This window comes from Hypanus sabinus, chromosome 1 (genome assembly GCF_030144855.1).
Source record: "Hypanus sabinus isolate sHypSab1 chromosome 1, sHypSab1.hap1, whole genome shotgun sequence".
Taxonomy (NCBI): Eukaryota; Metazoa; Chordata; class Chondrichthyes; order Myliobatiformes; family Dasyatidae; genus Hypanus; species Hypanus sabinus.
The window spans coordinates 213,038,377-213,061,214 of NC_082706.1; the positions used below are offsets into that span (position 1 = coordinate 213,038,377).

Genomic DNA, 22,838 nt, shown 5'->3' on the forward strand with positions numbered 1-22,838 from the left:
TGAGATGTGGGTTAAGGTAGGCTTTTATTGGCTGGAAGAAAGAACAAGCAGCAAGTGACCACCACACTACATCCTGGAGACTGAGGCCAGGGCTGTGTCTCCAATCGCCTTTATACCGGGGTCCGTGGGAGGAGCCACGGGAGCAGTCAGCAGGGGGGCGTGTCCAGGCTGGTATATGTAGTTCACCACACAACCTTGGTTCAAACCCAACCAGGGTTGTAACTTATTCCAGTTACAGCTGCTCCCTTGAGCTGGAGGTGAACCATTGACCTAAGGATAACTACATTCTCTGCTCAAGCATCTGAACTGTTGAAGAAAAGCAGGCAGCAAACTTCACAACATTGACCCCTGCTGGTAAAGTTTATGGAGACCAGTTACAGCAGTTTGCCTAACCACAAACAAGAGAAAATATGCAGGTGCTGGAAATCCGAGCAACACACATCTATGAATGCTGCCTGGCCTGCTGAGTTCCTTGTGTATGTTTGTCTGCCTCCTGTCAATTGCAGCTATCCACTCCTTTAAGCAGTGTGGGCTAGTGGATAACATGTCTGATTAGGGATTGGAAGATTATAGATTTGGCTTTCTTGCCTGTTCTATTGCTAGCCTTGCCAGCTGCCTTCTGCCAGCAAATTCAGCATATCGGGCAACAGACGCTGCAATTCTATGACAGATGGATGGCGCTACATATCTATGGATATGGAGCACTGGAGCACAAAAGGAGCACTGGAGAATGTGGGCATCGATCCCGCTACCTCTCGCATGCTAAGTGAGTGCTCTACCATTTGAGCTAATTCCCCACAAAGTACTGCTTCATTATTTCTTTGCACTGCGTCACACCCACCAAAGCGTGGTGAAATCCCTCAGTGCAGAAGTTATTAGTAGCAATGAGCAGATGCTTCCTCCCTCAGGCTATTGCTGTGCATTTGCTGACGCTGCCGGATAGTGCAGATTAGTAACTGCAGAGACCAGTTCCTTTTGCAGGCTGTCCACTCAGACATGAAGAAACTTCACTATCTTTTTGTGGGATTTTAACCAGGCCAGCTTGAAACAGGCATTAAATAATTATCATCAACAAATGACTTGCTGTAATAGAGACACCAACAGACTGGGCCACTGTTCCACCGCTATCAAGAGTGCTTACCACTCTTCCCTGCCCACACTTTGAAAGTCTGATTTCCTGGCTGTACTTCTACTCCCTGTGTACTGTTACGTACCCCGTAACTGGGTGTCTAACCAGCAGAGAAAGAAGTATCTGTTGGAGTCTGGTGGTACTATTTTCAAATAGTGTTTATTAGTAAAATACACAAATCAATATCAATAATGCAAATATATAGATAATACACGTTAGCAATACTAAACCTAAAAGTGTGGGTATAATAATAATCAATAATAAACAAGCTCTATCGATGTCTAGGAGATAATGAATTGTCATATGTGAATATAAAGTTCAGTTCAGTTCATACGTGCTGAGGTAGATGTTGGTTGTTGTGTTGTAATAGTTGGAGAGAGAGAGAGCGAGTGAGCAGTAACAGCTACAGGCAGGCAAACCTTCCTTTACGTTCTCAATCCATCGTTTTGTTGTGGCCATTCAGGTATGACCCCTCTGTCCTTCTGCTAGACCGTTCTTCTGTGGTGGATTTGTCACTCTGGCATGAGTGGACACAGACACAAGCCCCCACCGGCCCTGCTATAACACTGTGAGTTAAACTGACCGATCCTTTGTTCGGTCCCGATACCCCACACCTTCTCGTGGGTTCCAACACTCAAGCAGTGCTCACTAGTGTCTCCTGGTGTGTCTGAGGGGTGTCTCCCCAGACCTCACTTTTATCCCCACTCACGGGGTCTCAGGTGTCAATCAGTTTTGAATGGCTGTGTCCATCAACCCAGCCCACTCTGGCTGTCCACTGAGGAATTTTAATGAACAGAATGGTATAAGATAAATAACCCTCTCAGAAGCCATAAGTCCCTCAGAAGTCATAATACGGTGAATCAAGAAGCCTCTCTCCCCTGCTTTATCTCTCTCTTATCTGTAGCAGATGTTCCAATTTGTTTTCTTTTACATCTCTCTCTCTCATTAGCAGCATAGCAACAGTAACGTTTGTGATTCTCCGGGGGGGGGGGGGGGGGGGGGGGGTCATGGGCAACTCTGCACCCTTCTGCCCATCAGAGCTGTTCATCTTTCGTAACAGTACAGACAGAGGCTGGAGACTGCAGCAGGAGTAGTGAGGACCAAGAAATGGACCAGGGAAGCACAGGAGCGCTCACATGCCTGCTCTGAATCGGTGGACTGGACTATATTCAGGGACTCATCTTCGAATCCGGAGGAGTAGGCTGCAGTTGTTACCAACTTCATTAAAACCTGTGTGGATGAGTGTGTGCCTACAAAGACTTGCTGTACATTCCCAATCCAAAAGCCGTGGATGAACCAGGAGGTATGTCGTCTGCTAGATCTGTGGCATTCAAATCAGGTCTGTACCAGAAAACCAGGTATGACTTGCGGAGAGCTATTTCAAGAATGAATAAACAATTAATTCCGAGCGAGATTGGAGGCGACATTGGATACACGTCAACTCTGGCAGGGTTTGCAGGACACTACTTCCTACAAAGCGAAACCCAATAGCATGAATTGCCCTCTACCAGATGAACTCAATACCTTCTATACCCGCTTCGCAAGGAGAATATTACTCCAGCTGTGAAGACCCCTGCTGCACCTGGTGACCCTGTGATCTGTCTCAGAGGCCGATGTCAGGCTCTCTTTTAGGAGGGTGCAAGGCCGCAGGCCCTGTTTATAAACAGCAGTCTGTTTATAAAGTAAGTGTATATATGTATATTAAATAACTAAATTAAACATAGCGCAAAAGCAGACATAATACAAAAAAGTGAGGTAGTGTCTGTGGGTTCAATGTCCATTTAGGAATCGGATGGCAGAGGGAAAAAGCTGCTCCTAACTCACTGAGTGGGTGCCTTCAGGCTTCTGAACCCAGTCCCTGGCAGTAACAATGAGAAGAGCACGCGTTCTGGGTGATGGAGGTCATTAATAATGGGTGCCGCCTGTCTCTGGCACCGCTCTTAGGAGATGTCCTGGATACTAAGGAGCCTAGAACCCATGATGGAGCTGACTAACTTTACAACTTTCTGCAGCTTCTTTCGATCCTGTGCAGTAGCCCCCACTCCCAATACCAGACAGTGGTGCAGCCTGTCAAAATGCATATTTTATCATGATATCAGATAACATACAGTACAGATATACTTTGATATTCGACGTACATGACAAATACTGTAATATAGCCCAAGCACGTGAGTGGCAGGAATCTCGGCTTAGTTGCATTTTAAGTTGGTCTTGGTGACAAGGAGGAGGTTGATGATCAGTTTAGCGTTTTCGGATAGTCATGTAGGGGAGATAGAGGTAATATGTGGGTTGAGGGACAGGTATGTGGAGGAGTTAATGTCTGGCCTCTGCTCCGCCATCCACGCTTGAAGGGTGACAAGGGGATCCGTGGCTGTCTCAGGTCTGTGGTCCCGGGGTCAGATGCCTTGTGCGAGCAGAAAGGACGAGAAGGTACCAGGGCTGGTCAGTCACAAACAAGAGAAAATCTGCAAATGCTGGGAATCCGAATCACACAAAATGCAGAAAGAACTCAGCAAGCCAGGCAGCATCTATAAAAAATAGTACAGTCCATGTTTTGGCCAAGACCCTTCTTCAGTCCTGATTATTAGCTTCAAGAGGAGGACACTGGAGGTCCATGAGCCAGTCCTCAATGAAGGAACAGAGGTGGAGAAGGTCATCCGTTTTAGGTTCCTCGGTGTTATCACCTCGGAGGGCCTGTACTGTGGCAGCATGTACGTGCAATTACGAAGAAAGCGCCGCAGCGCCCCTACTTCCTTAGGTGTTTCCGAAGATTCGACATGCCACCTAAAACTTTGACAAACTTCTGTAGATGTGCAGTGGAAAGCATCACGGCTTGGTATGGAAACACCAGTGCCCTTGATCAGAAAATCTATCAAAACGTAGCGAATACAGTCCTGCATCACGATTAAAGCCCACCCCACCACTGAGCACAGCTACAGGAAGTGTAGTGGCTGGAAAGCAGTGAAGATCAGCAGGGACCCACACCACTAGCGTTAAGTTCTCTTCTCACTGCTGCTATCAGAAAGAAGGGACAGGAATCTCGGGACTTGCGCCACCAGGTTCAGGAACAGTTATTAACCCTCAACCATCTGGCTCTTGAACCAGAGGGGATAACTTCACTCGTCCCAAAACTGAACTGTTCTCACAACCTAGGGACTCACTTTCAAGGACTCTTCATCTAATGTTCTCAATATTTATTGCTTATTTATTATTATTAATTCTTTCTTTGTATTTGCACAGGTTGTTGTCATTTGCACACTGGTTGAACGTCCAGTTGGCGCAGTGTTTCATTGATTCTGAATGGTTATTAGAATATCCTGGAATTATTGAGTGTGGCAAGAAAATGAATATGTACTTCGATAATAAATTGCTTTGAACTTTTCACCGCGTTTTGTTCTGTGCCCGGTGTTGTTCTGCCGGGCATACTCCGTTGGCGCTGGGATGTGTGGCGACGCTGGCGCGCTGACCCCAGCACATTCCCAGGTTTATTGGCTGTTTACACATTGACGCAGTTCACGATATGTTTCGATGTACATGTGATAAATAAATCTGAATCAGAGTTTCACAAGACTTCGCCTCCTTCCTCTTTCCTGTACAGCAACAGACCCAATTGTATGACGCACGGACGGCCCTAGATACCCCTGAATGCAAAATGAAACCCTGGAGAATGCGGGCATCGATCCCGCTACCTCTCGCATGCTAAGCGAGCGCTCTACCATTTGAGCTAATTCCCCGTAACGATGGTATTTTTGGCACAAAAACAGGTTGTCCATTTAGACACGAGGAAAGTTACCCGATGTCTTTATGGACATCATACTGAATCCATTTGCTATTAATGCAAGATTTATTGGATTTTCTGAAAACCTTCGATAGGGTGCCACACATGAGGTTGCTTAACAAGCTACGAGCCCATGGTATTACTGGAAAGATCCTAACATGATGGGTAAAGCAGTGGCTGATTGGCAGAGTAGAAATGAAGGGAGTCCTTTTCGCGTGGCTGCTGGAGACTAATGGTATTCCACAGGGGTCTGTGTTGGGACCAATCCTTTTTATGTTCTGTGTCAATGATTTGGATCATGGAATTGATGGTCTTGCTGCAAAGTTTGCAGATGATATGAAGATTAGTTTTGAGTAAGTACAGATGTTACAGAAGGACAGATTAGGAGAATGGGCAAAGAAATGGCAGATGGAATTCTTTGCCTGGAAATGTACGGTCATGCACTTTGGTAGAAGAAATGAAAGGATTGACTATTTTCTAAATGAAGAGCAAATACAAAACAACGAGGGGCAAGGGGGCCAGTGGCGCAATGGATAACGCGTCTGACTACGGATCAGAAGATTGTAGGTTCGACTCCTACCTGGCTCGATGATGTCTTATGTCAAGATGAAGTGAAGCCACACTCAGGATAGAGGAACAACACCTTATATACCGTCTGGGTAGCCTCCAACCTGATGGCATGAACATTGACTTCTCTAACTTCCGTTAATGCCCCTCCTCCCCCTCTCACCCCTCCCCTGATTTATTTACTCCTCCTCCACTTTTTGTTCTCTCACTGTCCTATACTCTGCCTGTTCTCCATCTCCCTCTGGTTCTCCCCTCCCCCTCCTGTCTTCTCCTATCATTTCAGATTTCCCTCTTCCCTCCTACTTTCAAATGTCTTACTATCTTTTCTTTCAGTTAGTCCTGACGAAGGGTCTTGGCCCGAAACATCGACAGCGCTTCTTCCTATAGATGCTGCCTGGCCTGCTGTGTTACACCAGTATTTTGTATGCGTTGCTTGAATTTCCAGCATCTGCAGATTTCCTTGTGTTGGCATTTGGATTTTGGAGTTGTTACGACTGTGCCCCAACTCTGAGGGGCCGAAGGGTACAAAGTAGCCCCCTCCTTTTTGAGAATCGCAAGATCGCTATTAATGCGGGTCTGGGTCCCAGGAAATGAGAGAGAGAGACACACAGAATCCACAAGGGGTTTGGAATGCCCTGGCCCCTCAGCAATACAAAGCCACAGAAAACGGCCATTGTCTCTTGGAGACGGAGTTGTGTATTGAGTACTGTACTATTTATTTGAAGCCCTCAGGAAATGACCAAAGTGGGCTGGTTGAGGGATGGCATCATTGCAACCTGATTGACATCTGAGACCCTGTGAGTAAGGTTAAAAGAGGGTCTGGGGAACAACCCCTTTAGACGCACCAGGAGAAACGCTAGAAAACCCGTGACATCGTTTAATAGCGACAGCCGGTGGGGGGCCCACGTGTGTCCTTTCCCGTTGCCTGGGATTGGCGGGACTGACCACGGAAGAACGGCTTAGCTAAAAGGAAAAGGACACCAACGACATTTCGAAGGATTGACATCATAAAAAGGAAAACGGGCAAGTTCTAAAAAAAATCGTCTCTCTCTCCAACCAAAAGCTGCAGCCTGAATGAACTTGAGTGACTTATATATTTCCATCGGACAATACATTATCCCCTAGAAAACGACAGAGCTTATTTCTTATTGATTATTATTATACCCGCACTTTTAGATTTAGTATTGACGACGTATATTATCTGTATGTTTGCATTGATATTATTTTTGTGTATTTTTATCAATAAATACTGTTAAAAATAGTACCATCAGACTTCAACGGACCTCTCTATCTTTGCTGGTAAGTGACCCAGTTACGGGGTACGTAACAGAGTGCTTATGCAGGATTCCCTAAAGGTGAATTTGCAGGTCGAGTCTGTGGTGAGGAAGACAAATGCAATGTTAGCATTCATTTCAAGAGGACTGGAATATAAAAGCCAGGATGTAATATTGAGACTTTAAAAAGCACTGGTGAGGCCTCACTTGGAGTATTGTGAGCAGTTTTGGCCCCATTATCTTAGAAAGGATGTACTGACACTGGAGAGGGTTTAAAGGAGATTCACAAAAATAATTCCAGCTTTGAACAGTTTGTCATATGAAGGGTATTTGATGGCTCTGGGTCTGTATTCAGAAGAATGAGGGGTGACCTATGAAATGGTGAAAGGCCCTGATAGAGTGGTGGTGGAGAGGATAGGAATTTCTTTAACCAGAGAGTGGTGAATCTGTGGAATTCTTAGCCACAGGCAGCTGTGGAGGCCCAGTCTTTATGTATGTTTAAGGTAGGGATTGATAGATTCTTGACTGGTGAAAGCAGGAAAGGATAGGGGGTGAAGGAAGGAGATGCAGTGGTAGAGCAGACTCAATGGGCTAAATGGCTAAATTCTACTCCTCCATCGTATGGTCTTAAGATTCCTATATACTCTTTTCTTGGAGACCAATCGAAGCTGAGACAAGTTAAAATCAAAGTAAATTTATTGTCAAAATACATATATATATATTTCCATAATCCACATTGAGATTCATTTTCTTGCAGGCATTTACAGGAAAATAAACCAAACTTTATGAAGTTTGAGACATTGTTGAGATCCTCACTTCAAATTTTTTATTTTGTTGCTTTTGCTTTCCATTTTGGTTAATATTTCCTCTGCCGTTCAAGTCAGTGGTGTTTGGTTTAAGATGAAGAAAAGACCAAAGATGCTGGAACCTGGAGCAAAGAGAAACTACTGAAGGAACTTGGGGCATCAAGCAGGATCAGAGTCGGGGTGGGAGGGGGAAGAGAGTGGAGACCCTGCCTCAGGCCAGAGTTTGCTTTGAGCCTGATGACTACAAGCATATGGACACTGCATTCTTTATATTAACCCATTCAAGCTTTCTCAGCCATTTAAGAAATGGAGCTATTGCTCAAAAGCCCATTTCATCTGCTCACACCGCCCTTGTTACTGGACACTTTACCACATGCAGTTTGGGTGGTGGAATGGAGAAATGTCTCTAGCAAATGAGATGCAAGGGGCTTCTGTTCTCCACTAGCCTGCTGGTCACACTTAGACAAGGTGTAGTGTCTGCTTACCCTCCGATCAGGGTCGTATGAAGCCACTGGAACTGCTGTGCATATCACTAGTCCTGGTTATGCAGCCGCTGATGCTAGGCAACCTCTGAAGAGTATTGATTATGGTTGGGGTCGCCCATCTTGTAAAGACACTGCCCAGAAGATAATGGCAAACCAGTTCAGAAAAAAAATTGCCAAGAACAATTATGACAATAGACAATAGGTGCAGAAGTAGACCATTCGGCCCCTCGAGTCTGCACCGCCATTCTGAGATCATGGCTGATCATTAGGGTTAGGGTTAGGGGTCAGGTGTCACATCTCTCAGTGGGAGAGCATTCTGGAGGTAGTGATCACAACTCTATCTCCTTTACTATATCACTGGAGAGGGATAGGAGAAGACGATTTGGGAAAATATTTAATTGGGGTAGGGGGAAATATGATGCTACTGGGTAGAAACTCGGGAGCATTAATTGGGAGCAGAGGTTCTCAGGAAAATGCACGGCAGAAATGTGGCAAACATTCAGGGAACATTTGCATGGTGCTTTGCATAGATATGTTCCATTGAGACAGGGAAAGGATGATAGGGTAAAAGTACCATGCTGTACAAAGGATATAGAAAATCGTTAAGATTAAAAAAAGGTTCAAGAAATGAGGTGCTGTTAGAGCCCTAGAAAATTACAAGGGTGCCAGGAAAGAGCTCAAGAACAAAATTATGAGTGCTAGAAGGGGCCATGAGAAGCCTTTGGTGAGCAGGATTGAGGAAAACCCCAAGGCCTTCTACAAGTATGTGAAGAGCAAGAGGATGAGCCGTGTGAGAATAGGACCAATCAGGTGCGATAGTGGAAATGTGTGGATGGAGTCGGAGAAGGTAGTGGAGATACTTAGTGAATACTTTACCTCAGTATTCACCCATGGAAAGGACCTGGGCAATTGTGGAGATGGCTTATAGTGGACCGAAATGCTTCAGCATATAGACATCAAGAAAGAGGATGTGTTGGAGCTTTTGAAAGATATTAAGTTAGATAAGTCATCGGCACTGGATGCGATATCCCCAAGCTACTGTGAGAAGTGAGTGAGGAGATTGCTGAGCCTCTGGCGGTGATCTTTGTACCATCAACAGGGACAGGAGAAGTGTCAGGGGATTGGAAGGTTGCCAAATGTTGTTCCTTTGTTCAAGAAAGGGAGTCGAGATTATCCAGGAAATTATAGACAGTCAGTCTGACTGACTTCAGTGGTGGGCAAGTTGTTGGAGAAGATTCTGAGAGGCAGGATTTATGAGTATTTGGAGAGACAATCTAATTAGGGATAGTCAGCATGGCTATGAGCCTGATTGAATTCTTTGAGGATGTTACAAAACACATTGATGAAGTTAAAGCAGTGGATACAGTGTACAGGGTGTATGGATTTCAGTAAAGCATTTGATAAGATTCCCCATGCCAAGTTGATTCAGAAAATAAGGAGACATGGGATTCAAGGAGACTTTGTTTTGTGGATTCACAAATACAGGTGACCCAAAAGTTGGGGGCGTTGTGGATAGTCTGGAAAGTTGTCAGGGGTTACAGCAGGACATCAATAGGATGCAGAATTGGGCTGAGAAGTGGCAGATGAAGTTCACCCTAGATAATTGTGAAGATTGTGGGCCGAAGGACCTGTAATGTGTTGTAGATGTCTATGTTCTATGTTCTATTTCCTGCCAGTCGTATTATGTAAGACCTAGTGTCACTTTATGGACATAACCACCAATCTCTGTATACAAGCTATTTTATGTATTTATATGTATTGTGTTATTATTATTGTTGTTGTGTTTTTATCATGTTTTTTGTGCTGCATCAGATCCAGAGTAATAATTACTTTGTTCTCCTACACTTGTGTACTGGAAATTACATTAAACAATCTCGAATTTATTATCCCTCTCAAGCCCTGACTAATTAAGAACCTATCAACCTCTGCTTTAAATACACCCAATCACCTGGCCTCCACAGCCACTTTTAGCAATAAATTCCACAGATTCACCACCCTCTAACTAAAGAAATTCCTGCTCATCTGTTCTAAAGTGTATCCTGAGGATGTGCCCTCTGGTCCTAGACTCACCCACAAAAGGCATCATCCTCTCCACATAGGCTCTGTCTAGGCCTTTCAAATATTTGATAGGTTTTAATGAGATCCCCGTCAATTTGCTAATCTCCAGCGAGTATAGGCCCAAACCCATCAAACAATCTTCATATTTTAACCCTTTCATTCTTGGGATCATTCTCATGACCTGTCTCTGGATCCTCTCCAAAGCCAATGCATTCTTACGTAGATCAGGGGCCCTAAACTGCTCACAATACTTAAGTGTGATCTGAGCAATGCATATTACACCCATATGATCTACAAACACAAGTTCGCCATCACAGTCTCAATGTTGTGACCACAAAGCTCATGAAAACGGACAGGTTTCACAAAAATCAGCATGTGAAGTGGTTGTAGGTCATTACTGATGCACTCTACCCATCTTGCATCACATTGTCAAATTAACTTAAATGCAATATTACAGAGCTTTACCAAAGTATTCAAAACTCTTTATTTACAAATTTCTAATACATTCACTATTTTAGAACGGTATCTATTAAATATAAGTACATTCATTCTTATCAGTCGTCATTTGTGAAAACATTCTGAGAGCACGAGACATAAAACCTTGGAGGTTTTGCACATTCTAGGAGGTCCGTAACATAACTCGTGGATCCTCAATACCAGAACGCTTGTCCACTCGTATGCTAAGAAAGCAAATTCAAATCTGAAGGTGTAGAGGGAAGGGAAATACATTTCCAATGGACAATCCAATCTATTTTAGTAAGGTTTTCAACTGTTCAATCACTGCTTAATTCTGTATTTAAATAACTGACACAAGGAAAATGGAATCAATGAACAATTTCTATCAAGCTTTTTAAAAAAACAGACATATTGTACAACAGAAAGGGGAACACGAGGAACTAATTAAATTTATCTTGAGTAATATATCAGCAAATTTATCTACACCCACATCTGTGGCTAGGCACCTGTAACTTTGCCAATTACATGACTATTGTTGGCTGAATATCAGATGGTAATGAAGACATGTATAGGAGCAAAATAGATCAGCTGGATGAGTGATGCAATAACCTTGCACTCAATATCAGAAAGATCAGGAATTCATTGTGGAGTTGAGGGAGGGGAAGACAAGGAAATACACACCAGTCCTCATTGAGGGATTAGACCATAAGACATAGGAGAAGAATTAGGCCATTTGGCCCATCAAGACTGCACCTCCATTCAATCATGGAAGATTATTTTCCCCTCCTCAGCCCCACTCCCCAGTCTTCACCCCATAACCTTTAATGCCATGTTCAATCAAGAACTTTTCAAGCTCTGCCTTAAATACACCAAATGACCTGGCCTCCACAGTTGCTTGTGGTAATAAATTCCACAAATTCACCACCCTCTGGATAAAGAAATTTATCCATATCTCTGTTTTAAATGGGTGCCCCTCTATCCTGAGGCTGTGTCCTCTTGTTCTAGACTCCCCCAACATGGGAAACATCCTTTCGCATCTTCTCTCTTGGTCTTTCAACGTTTGAAAGGTTTCAATGAGATACACCTATCATCCATCTAAATTCCAGTGAGTATAGACCCAGAGCCATCAATCATTCCTTGTATGATAACACTTTCATTCCTGGAATCATCCTTGTAAACCTCCTCTGGACCCTCTCCAATGCCAGCACATCTTTTCCAAGATGAGTGGCCCAAAATTGTTCATAATACTCAAGGTGAGGCCTCACCAGTGCCTTATAAAACCTCAGCATTACATCCCTGTTCCTGTATTCTAGACCTCTTGAAATGAATGCTAACATTGCATTTGCTTTCCTCACCACAAACTCTACCTGCAGGTTAACCTTTAGGGTGTTCTGCACAAGGACTCCCAAGTTCCTTTGCATCTCAGATTTTTGGAGTTTCTCTCCATTTAGAAAATATTCTGAACATTTGTTTCTACCATCAAAGTGCACGACCACACATTTTCCAACATTGCATTTCATTTGCCACTCTCTTGCTCATTCTCCTGATCTCTCCAAGTCCTCCTGCAGCCTACCTGCTTCCTCAACACTACCTGCCCCTCCACCAGTCTTTGTACCAACTGCAGACTTAGCAGAGAAGCCATCTATTCCATCATCTAAATACAGCACAAAAAGAACCAGACCCAACACCAACCCCAGCAGAACACCACTAGTTACTGGCAGTTAACCAAAAAGGGATTCTTTTATTCCCACTCGCTGCCTCCTACCAATCAGCCAATGCTCTAATCATGCCAATAACTTTCCTACAATACCACGGGCTCTTAACTTGGTAAGCAGCCTCATGTGTGGCACCTTGTCAAAGGCCAGTAAGTCCAAATATACAGCATCCATTGCATCCCCTTTATCTATCCTACTTGCAATCTCCTCATTCAATTTGAACAGGTTCATCCGGCAGGATTTTCCCTGAAGGAAACCATGCTGACTTTGTCTTATCTTGTCCTGTGTCACCAAGTACTCCATCACCTCATCATTAACAACTGACTTCAACTTCTTCAACCACTGAGGTCAGGCTAACTGGTCCATAATTTCCTTTCTGCTGCCTTCCTCCTTTCTTAAACAGTTGAGTGACATTTGCAATTTTCCAGTCCCCTGGCAGTATGCCAGAGTCCAATAATTTTTGAAAGATAATTACTAATACCTCCATAATCTCTTCTGCTACCTTTTTCAGAACACTAGGGTGCAGTTCATCTGGTCCAGGTGACTTATGTACCCTTAGGTCTTTCAGCTTTTTGAACACCTTCTCCCTTGTAATAGTAACTGCACTCACTTCTCTTCCCTCACACCCTTCAACATCTCGCACATTGCTAGTGTCTTCCACACTGAAGACTGATGCAAAATACTCATGTAGTTCATCTGGTATCTCCTTGGCCCCTGTTTTTATTTCTCCGGCTTCATGTTCTATTGGTCCTATATCCACTCTCATCTCCCTCTTATTTATTTTTTTTTAAATACATACTTGAGAAAGCTTTTACTCTCCACTTTGATATTGTTTGCTAGCTTGATTTCATATTATCTTTTACATCCTAATGATTCTTTTGGTTGCTCTCTGTAGTGTTTTAAAAGTTTCCCAATCCTCTGGCTTCCCACTTATATTTACTTTGGTGTATTCCCTCTCTTTTGCTTTTATGTTAACTTTGACTTCCCTTGTCAGCCATGGTTGTACTATTTTGCCATTTGTAGTTGAAGGGGTGAGCAGTTTCAAGTTCCTGAATGTCAATGTCTTTGAATACCTATCCTGAGCCTCAAAATATTGATGCAATTACAAAGAAGGCACACCAGCAGCTATATTTCTTAAGTATTTGAGGAGATTTGGTATGTCACCAAAGACACTCACAGATTTCCATTGATGTACCATGGAGAGCATTCTAACTGGTTGCATCATCAACTGGTATGGAGAGGGATTGCACAGAATCAGAAAATGATGCAGAGTTGCAAACTAGCCAGCTCCATCATGGGCACTAGCCTCCCCATCATCAAGGACATCGTCAAAAGATGATGACTCAAAAACATGACATCCATCATTAAGGACCCTCATCTCCTGGTCACACTTTCTTCTCATTACTACTTTCAAGGAGGTTGTTCAGGAGACTGAAGACACACACTCAACATCTTAGTAACAGCTTCTCCCCCTTCGCCATCATATTTCTGAATGGACAACGTACACCACCTCTTTCTTTTTTTGGCTCTCTTTTTGCACTACTTATTTAATTTATATTATGCATATTTTTCTTAATGTAATTTATATTTGTATTATTATATATTGGAATATACTGCTGCTACAAAACAACAAATTTCACAACATAGGCCAGTGATATTATATCTGATCCTGCCATGAGGCACAAACAGGGTAAACTAATGTAAATAACCAGGAGGCAGGGAATTAACCAGTAGATGAACTAGAAGGGAGTTGGGAGTACAACCTCAATACATTGTGAAGATAAATTGGGTGCCTTACATTTGCTGCTGTTACAAGCCCTTAAGATCTAGACTGTCAGCTCTATCCTTTACAACTCACCCATTAGGGGCATCTCTTTAAAAAGAGATGAGAAGAATTTCTGTAGCTGGAGGGTGATGAATCTGAGGAATTCATTGGCACAGATGGCTGTGGAGACCAAATTATTGGGTATACTTCGAATGAAGATTAATAAGTTCTTGATTAGTCAGGATGCTAAAGGCTACAGGAGAAGGGTAGAAATCAGCCATGATGGAATGACAGAGAAGACATGATGGGCTGAATGGCCTGGTTCTGTTCCTATGTTTTATGGTCTTAATTTCTTATTCCGTCATTGATAAAATGACTCTGGAGGGTGTTCACAGTCCCTTCAGTGATCTTGTCACCATCAATCCCTCTTCCATATTCAAAATAATGGAGGCAAGTGATTTGGACAGCAGGTTATTACCCCGGTTGGCTTCAGATCAGGTGAAGTATTCAGAGAAATCATGCAACTCCTCGGACAGCTCCCTTCTTCTGGTAGGTCTGTTGCCAAGTTGGAAATGAGTCCAGTATGTCAGTTGGTGAATTCATTTTAACAAATAGGAGGATTTATTGCCCCTGAACTTGTCTGCTGCCCAACTTTGGCAAAGGCTTGCAAACGTTAGAAAACTGCACTTTGCAGATTGTTTAGCTGGTTTTGTCTCCATTGACCAGGTAGTAGTTAACTGCCCATATGGCCATTTCTTTGTGTTTTAAATACAATTGAGTAGCTCATGGAAGGGAGCAAGAGAGAGCGAACATTATTGGCATTGGATTGAATGGGCATCATATAGGGGGACCTTCATGTAAGTATATTCATAAACCAGTTAGGATTAGGTTGCCAACTTGGTCTGAATGCTTTGCTCTAGTTCATCAAATTTTCCAGACGTTTCGAGCCTTTCATTGCTTCACTTGTAGAAGTGTCGAGTTACATTTATACTTGATAACCTATTGGAAGAAAAAAGTTAGTTACATTAGACCGTTACCAAATGTAAGGATATATGTCCATGATGATAAAGCGGATTCTGATTCTGACACTCTCAGTTTGTGTTTTGATGTGTTGATTGGAACAGGAAGGGCAGATGGAGTGGATGCAAGTTACTGGAAGGAGAGGAAGCAGACTGCCCATCAGGGAGACCTCACAGTGAATCTCACTCCATTAGATTATAGGACACAGACCAGTATAGCGCAGGAACAGGCCCTTCTGACTCACAATGCTGTGCAATGCCAATTAAGTTAGTAAGCAAATGGCTAACTAATCTCTACTGCCTACACTCCAGCACTACTTTCCCATATTTGCATTGGGTAGTTCTCTGAATTACAATCATTGTTACTGGAAACTTACTTCAGTCTTTGTTTGATGTGACTTCCTTACAAAGAATTAAAATATTGATTCGATCAATATGACAGAAAGCAGACATTGAAATATAAAATAAATACATGTTTTTGCAAAGGGAGTTCAGGGAGTTAGGTGCTAAGTTAAAGGGCAGGACCTCCAGGGTTGTGATGTCAGGATTGCCACCTGAGCCACGTACTAGTGAGGGCAGAACTAGAAAGGTTATACAGTTTAACACATGGCTAAGGGGTTGGTATAGGAGGGAGGGCATAACATTTTTAGATTACTGGTTTCTCTTCAAGGGAAGGTGTGACCTATGCAGAAGGGATGGTTTGCACCTGAACTGGATGGGAACTAATATAGTAGTGGGACGGTTTGTTAATCCTGCCTTCCCATAAAACATAGGAGCAGAATTAGGCCATTCAGCCCATCAAGGCTGCTCCAACTTACATCATGGCTGATCCCGGATTCCACTCAACCCCATACAACATACCTTCTCAACATGCCTTCTCAACATACCGTTTGATGTCCCGACCAATCAGGAAACTATCAACTTCTGCCTTAAATATACCGATGGACTTGGCCTGTGCAGCAGACTGTGGCAGAGCATTCCACAGATTCACTACAGTCTGCCTGAAGAAATTTCTCCTTACTTCTGTTCTAAAGGGTTGCCCCTTAATTTTGAGACTGTACCCTCCAGTCCTGGATACCCCCACCACAGAAAACATTCTTTCCCCATCCACCCTATCTAGTCCCCTCAACATTTGGTAGATTTCAATGAGATCCTGTGCTCTCCCCCTGCCACCTGCGTTCTTCTAAATTCCAGTGAGTACAAAGCGGCCAAATGCTCCTCATGTTAAAGCACTAATTCCTGGATTCTTCATCGTGAAGTTAATAACTCTTCAGGGCTGATTGATAAGTTTGTGGCCTAAGGTAGAAGTAGATGAGTTACTAACTTTAAACTTTCTGCATAATCACTCAAGGAGTAGAACTGCATGTGCATGTAATGAGAGCTGTACAACTCATCTTCTACCAGGAACTTATCAATCAACCCTCGTAGCTGGGAGCTTAATCTCCAAGGATATATGTTGTATCGAAAGGATAGGCAGCAAGGCAGAGGAAGCAGCATTGCTCTGTTGGTAAAAAAAAATGAACTCAAATCATTAGAAAGAGGTTTCATAGGGTTGGAAGGTGTTGAATCATTGTGGATAGAGTTAAGGAAATGCAAGGGTAAAAAAGTCTATGGAAATTGTATAGATAGATAACTTATCTCAAAGAAATCAGTGTCACAGACACTAGCATTACAAGTGCACAGACATACAAATATTGGAAGAGAAGTAAGAAAGAATAAAAAAAAGTTCCCTCGAACGGTCTAACAGGAGAGGGGGTCATCACTTCTCCAGCAACAGGTTGGTTCATTATAGAGCCTAATGGCTGATGATAAGAATGATTTCATATAGCACTCTTTGGAGCAGTGCAGTTAGAAACATAGAAAACCTACAGCACAATACAGGCCCTTTGGCCCTCAAAGTTGTGCCAAACATGTCCTTACCTTAGAAATTACTAGGCTTACCCATAGCCCTCTATTTTTCTAAGCTCCATGTACCTATCCAAAAGTCTCTTAAAATACCCTATCATATCTGGTTCCACCACTGTTGCCGGCAGCCCATTCCACTCACTCATCAATCTCTGAGTAAAAAACTTACCCCTGACTTCTCCTCTGTACCCACTCCCCAGCACCTCAAACCTGTGTCCTCTTGTAGCAACCATTTCAGCCCTGGGAAAAAGTCTGACTATCCACACGATTAATGTCTCTCATCATCTTATACACCTCTATCAGGTCACCTCTCATCCTCTGACGCCCCAAGGAGAAAAGTCCAAGTTCACTCATAAGTCATGCTCCCCAATCCAGGCAACAGCCTTGTAAATCTCCTCTGCACCCTTTCCATGGCTTCCACATCCTTTCTGTAGTGAGGTGACCAGAACTGAGCACAGTACTCCAAGTGGGGTCTGACCAGGGTCCTCTATAGCTGCAACATTACCTCTCAGCTCCTAAATTCAATTCCACGATTAATGAAGGCCAATACACCATACGCCTTTTTAACCACAGAGTCAACCTGTGCAGCTGCTTTGAGCATCCTATGGACTCGGACCCCAAGATCCCTCTGATCCTCCACACTGCCAAGTCTTAACATTAATACTACATTCTGCCATCATATTTGACCTACCAAAATGAACCACCTCACACTCATCTGGGTTGAACTCCATCTGCCACTTCTCAGCCCAATTTTGCATCCTATCAATGTCCCGCTGTAACCTCTCACAGCCCCGCACACTATCCACAACACCTCCAACCTTTGTGTCATCAGCAAACTTATTAACCCATCCCTCCACTTCCTTTTGTGTGTACGTAAACACACCCTCCACCCCCCCCCCAAAAAAAAGGTAATTTTACAATAGCCATGGGGGATTTCAACATGCTGGTAGATTGGGAAAATCAGGTTGGTGCTGATTTCCAAGAGGCTGAGTTTCTAGAGTGCCTATGAGATGACTTTTAGGAGCAGCTTGTGGTTGAGCCTAGCAGGGAATCTGCTATTCTAGATTAGGTGTTGTGCAATGAACCAGAATTGATTAGAGAGCTAAGGTAAAAGAACCTTTAGGGGAGAGTGTTCATATTTCACCCTGAAATTTGAGAAGGAGAAGCAGAAAGTCACATGTATCAGTAAAGGGAATTACAGGTGGAGTAAAGGGAATTACAGAGGCACGAGAGAGGAACATGCCAGGAATGATAGGAAAAGACTCGGGCAGGGATGATGGCAGAGAAGCAATAGCTGGAATTTCTGGAAGCAATTTGGAAGACACAGTATACATATATCCCAAACAGGAAGACATATTCTAAATAAAAGATGACACAACTATGTCTGATGAGAAAAAATAAAGTGAGCATATAATAGAGCAAAAATTAGTGGAAAGTTAGAGGATTTTGCAGCTTTTCAAAACCAACAGAAGGCAACCAAAAATGTCATTAAGGGAGAGATGGAATACAAAAGCAAGCTAGCCAATAATATTAAAGAGTTTAACAAAAGTTTCCTCAGATACATAAAGTGTAAAAGAGAAGCAGAGTGGATATCAGACCACTGAAAAATAATGTTGATGAAGTAGTCATGGGGGACAAGGAAATGGTAGACCAACTGAATAAGTACTTGGTATTGGTCTTCACTGGACCAGATGGTGTAAACCCCAGGGTTCTGAAAGAGGTGGCTGGAGAGATTGTGGAGGTATTAGTAATAATCTTTCAAGAATCACTAGATTCTGGAATTGTTCTGGAGTTCTGAAAAACTGTAAATGTCACTCCACTGAAAGGAGAGAGGTAGAAGAAAGGGAACTATAGGCCAGTTAGCCTAACCTCAGAGGCTGGGAAGATGTTGGATTACAAGGATGAGTTCTCAGGGTACTTGGAGGTACATGATACAACAGGCCGTAGTCAGCATAGTTTCCTCAAGGAAAATCTTGCTTAACAAATTTGTTTGAATTCTTTGAAGAAATAACAGGCAGGATAGACAAAGGAGAATTGGTTGATGTCGTATACTTGGATTTTCAGAAGACCTTTGACAAGGTGCCACACATGACGCTGCTTAACAAGCTATGAACCCATGGTATTGCAGTAGAGATTCTAGTATGGATAAATCAGTGGCTGATTGGCAGCAGACAAACAGTGGGATTAAAGGGAGCCTTTTCTGACTGGCTGCTGGTGACTAGTGGTGTTCCACTGGGGTCTGTGTTGGGACCGATTCTTTCTACATTTTATGGTAATGATTTGGATGATGGATTTGAAGTCTTTGTTGCAAAGTTTGCAGATGATATGGAGATAAATGGTGGGGCAGGTTGTTTTGAGAAAGTAGAGAGGACTTAGACAGATTTGGAGATTGGACAAAAAGTGGCAGATGTGGCAGTGGCAGATACGAGGTTGGTTTGGCAAATAAGGTGAAAGTAAATCCGAAAGGTTTCTACAGTTATATTAAAAGCAAGAGGATAGTGAGGGATAAAATTGGCCCCTTAGAGAATCAGAGTGGTCAGCTATGCGTGGAACCGAAGGAGATGGGAGAGATTTCGAATGATTTCTTCTCTTCGGTATTCACTAAGGAGAAGGATATTGAATTGTCTAAGGTGTGGGAAACAAGTAAGGAAGTTATGGAACCTATGACAATTAAAGAGGTGGAGGTACTGGAGCTTTTAAGAAATTTAAAAGTGGATAAATCTCCGGGTCCTGACAGGATATTCCCCAGGACCTTGAGGGAAGTTTGTGTAGAAATAGCAGGAGCTCTTATGGAGATCTTTAATATGTCATTAGAAACGGGGATTGTGCCGGAGGATTGGCGTATTGCTCATGTGGTTCCATTGTTTAAAAAGGGTTCTAGAAGGAAGCCTAGCAATTATAGACCTGTCAGTTTGACATCAGTGGTGGGTAAATTAATGGAAAGTATTCTTAGAGATAGTATTTACAATTATCTGGATAGACGGGATCTGATTAGAAGTAGCCAGCATGGATTTGTGCGTGGAAGGTCATGTTTGACAAACCTTATTGAATTTTTTGAAGAAGTTACAAGGAATGTTGACGAGGGTAAGGCAGTGGATGTAGTCTATATGGACTTCAGCAAAGCCTTTGACAAAGTTCCACATGGAAGGTTAGTTAAGAAGGTTCAGTCGTTAGGTATTAATGCTGGAGTAATAAAATGGATTCAACAGTGGCTAGATGGGAGATGCCAGAGAGTAGTGGTGGATAATTGTTTATTGGGATGGAGGCCGGTGACTAGCGGGGTGCCTCAGGGATCTGTTTTGGGCCCAATGTTGTTTGTAATATACATAAATGATCTGGATGATGGGGTGGTAAATTGGATTAGTAAGTATGCCGATGATACTAAGGTAGGAGGTGTTGTGGATAATGAGGTGGATTTTCAAAGCTTGCAGGGAGATTTATGCCGGTTAGAAGAATGGGCTGAACGTTGGCAGATGGAGTTTAATGCTGAGAAGTGTGAGGTTCTACATTTTGGCAGGAATAATCCAAATAGAACATACAGAGTAAATGGTAGGGCATTGAGGAATGCAGAGGAACAGAGAGATCTAGGAATAACTGTGCATAGTTCCCTGAAAGTGGAGTCTCATGTAGATAGGGTGGTGAAGAGGGCTTTATAAATCAAAGCATTGAGTACAGAAGTTGGGATGTAATGCTAAAGTTGTACAAGGCATTGGTAAGGCCAAATTTGGAATATTGTGTGCAGTTCTGGTCACCGAATTATAGGAAAGATATCAATAAATTAGAGAGAGTGCAGAGACGATTTACTAGGATGTTACCTGGGTTTCAGCAATTAAGTTACAGAGAAAGGTTGAACAAGTTAGGTCTCTATTCATTGGAGCGTAGAAGGTTGAGGGGGGATTTGATCGAGGTATTTAAAATTTTGAGAGGGATAGATAGAGTTGACGTGAACAGGCTGTTTCCATTGAGAGTAGGGGAGATTCAAACTAGAGGACATGATTTGAGAGTTAGGGGGCAGAAGTTTAAGGGAAACACGAGGGGGTATTTCTTTACTCAAAGAGTGATAGCTGTGTGGAATGAGCTTCCTGTAGAAGTAGTAGAGGCCAGTTCAGTTGAGTCATTTAAGGTAAAATTGGATAGGTATATGGACAGGAAAGGAGTGGAGGGTTATGGGCTGAGTGCGGGTAGGTGGGACTAGGTGAGATTAAGGGTTCGGCACGGACTAGGAGGGCCAAGATGGCCTATTTCCGTGCTGTGATTGTTATATGGTTATATATGTAATACAGTGTCAGAAAGTGCCATGTACTTTGGTAGAAAAAAATGAAAGAGTTGACTATTCTCTAAATGGAGAGCAAATATATAAACTGAGGCATGTTTGGACTTGGGAGTGCATGTACAGGATTCCCTCAAGGTTAATTTGCAGGTTGAGTCAGTGGAAAGGAAGGCAAATGCAATGTTAGCATTCATTTCAAGGGAACTAGAATACAAAAGCAAGGATATAATGTTGAGACTTTATGAAGCACTGGTGAGGCCTCATTTAGAGTATTGTGAGCGATTTTGCACCCCTTATCTTAGAAGGAATGTGCTGAAACTGGAGAGGGTTTAAAGGAGGTTCACAAAAATGATTCCAGGTTTGAACAGCTTGTCATATCAAATGATAGCCCTGGGCCTGTATTTGCTGGAATTCAGAAGAATGAGGGGTGACCTCATTGATACCTATCAAATGTTGAAGGGCCTTGACAAAGTGGATGTGGAGAGGGTGTTTCCCATGGTGGGAGAGTCTAAGACCAAAGGACACAACCTCAGAATAGAGGGGTGTGCTTTTAGAAAGTAAATGAGGAGGAATTTCTTTAGCCAGTGGGTGGTGAATCTATAGAATTTTTTGTTACAGGCAGATGTGGAGGCCAAGTCTTTATGTATATTGAAGGCAGAGGTGGATAGATTCTTGATTGGTCAGGCATGAACAGTTACAGGGAGAAGGCAGGAGACTGGGGCTGAGAGGTAAAATTGGATCAGTCATAATGAAATGGCAGAGCAGACTCAATGGGCGACATGGCCTAATTCTGCTCCTATGTCCTATGGTATTATGGCCATAGTTTAGCCTGATGTCTTGATAGTTAAGAAGGCCTGATATGAGATCCTTCACTCAATGTTTCTGAACTGGGTAAGGCCCGAAGAGCAGTGAGCTAAAGGAAAACCAAGCCAGGCTCGGCTAGTGGAACAATGGACCATCTGTTCAAGAGGATTCACATGACCATGCTTCTTCTTGTTGCTTAACAAGAATTAACTTTGGCACTGGCATGTCTTTGCCTTTGTGTGGCACTGAGCAGAACTCCTGCACATTCCTTCAGAGTTAGATCGAGTGGCACTAAGTTCCCATGATAATCAGAAATTAGCCTGATGCCAGAAATCGCAGGAAAGCAGTGACTGAACAGAGCTATGTTGTGATTCTGCCCTCTCTAATTCAACTCTCTTTTGTCTAGCACAGGCTTTATTCTCAGCTTTTGGAATCTCGAGACCTTAAGTGCTCTGTTGGTCAGGGTTGACCATGGATGCTGCATCCTAGCTATCAATCTACCAGCCAGCGCAATATGATATGGAGTGTGAGCTGTTGTCCACACAGCAATCTCCCTCTCGCCACGCAGCTGATGTACCCAAAGACATGGCAGAGACCATCACAATTTGGCATCAGCGGCATTGCAGGAGTTGCCAGTCAGCATTGAACTCAACGTAGTTGAGCTCCAGGCTCTCCAACTCCAGATTTTTCCCTCAGGGTTTACTGCCGAAGCCTTCCCCATGAGCGGGTATAGCTGCAAGGCAGCGGAAGCTTGTGGTTGAGTTTTCCTTCTCCTAGATGAGCTGCTTGAAGTGACTGGTTTGAAGA

At 43.2% G+C, this 22,838-nt stretch overlaps 1 protein-coding gene and 2 non-coding genes across 4 annotated transcripts in view; 1 reads left to right on the forward strand and 2 right to left on the reverse strand.

Annotated features, from left to right (window-relative positions):
- Positions 1–4,790: 4,790 nt before the first annotated feature.
- trnaa-agc (transfer RNA alanine (anticodon AGC)) lies at positions 4,791–4,863 on the reverse strand. Its single transcript has one exon. It is a non-coding gene; the product is annotated as a tRNA-Ala (tRNA).
- A 559-nt stretch (positions 4,864–5,422) lies between these two features.
- Positions 5,423–5,495, forward strand: trnar-acg (transfer RNA arginine (anticodon ACG)). Its single transcript has one exon. It is a non-coding gene; the product is annotated as a tRNA-Arg (tRNA).
- Positions 5,496–7,507: 2,012 nt separating this feature from the next.
- tmem71 (transmembrane protein 71) overlaps positions 7,508–22,838 on the reverse strand; it is a 74,020-nt gene continuing 58,689 nt past the window's right edge. For both annotated transcript variants that reach the window (XM_059985298.1, XM_059985295.1), the window contains one exon: positions 7,508–15,032. In XM_059985298.1, the coding sequence (XP_059841281.1) occupies positions 14,985–15,032 (48 nt within the window). In that variant the 3' untranslated portion in view covers positions 7,508–14,984. The remainder of the gene's footprint in view (positions 15,033–22,838) is intronic.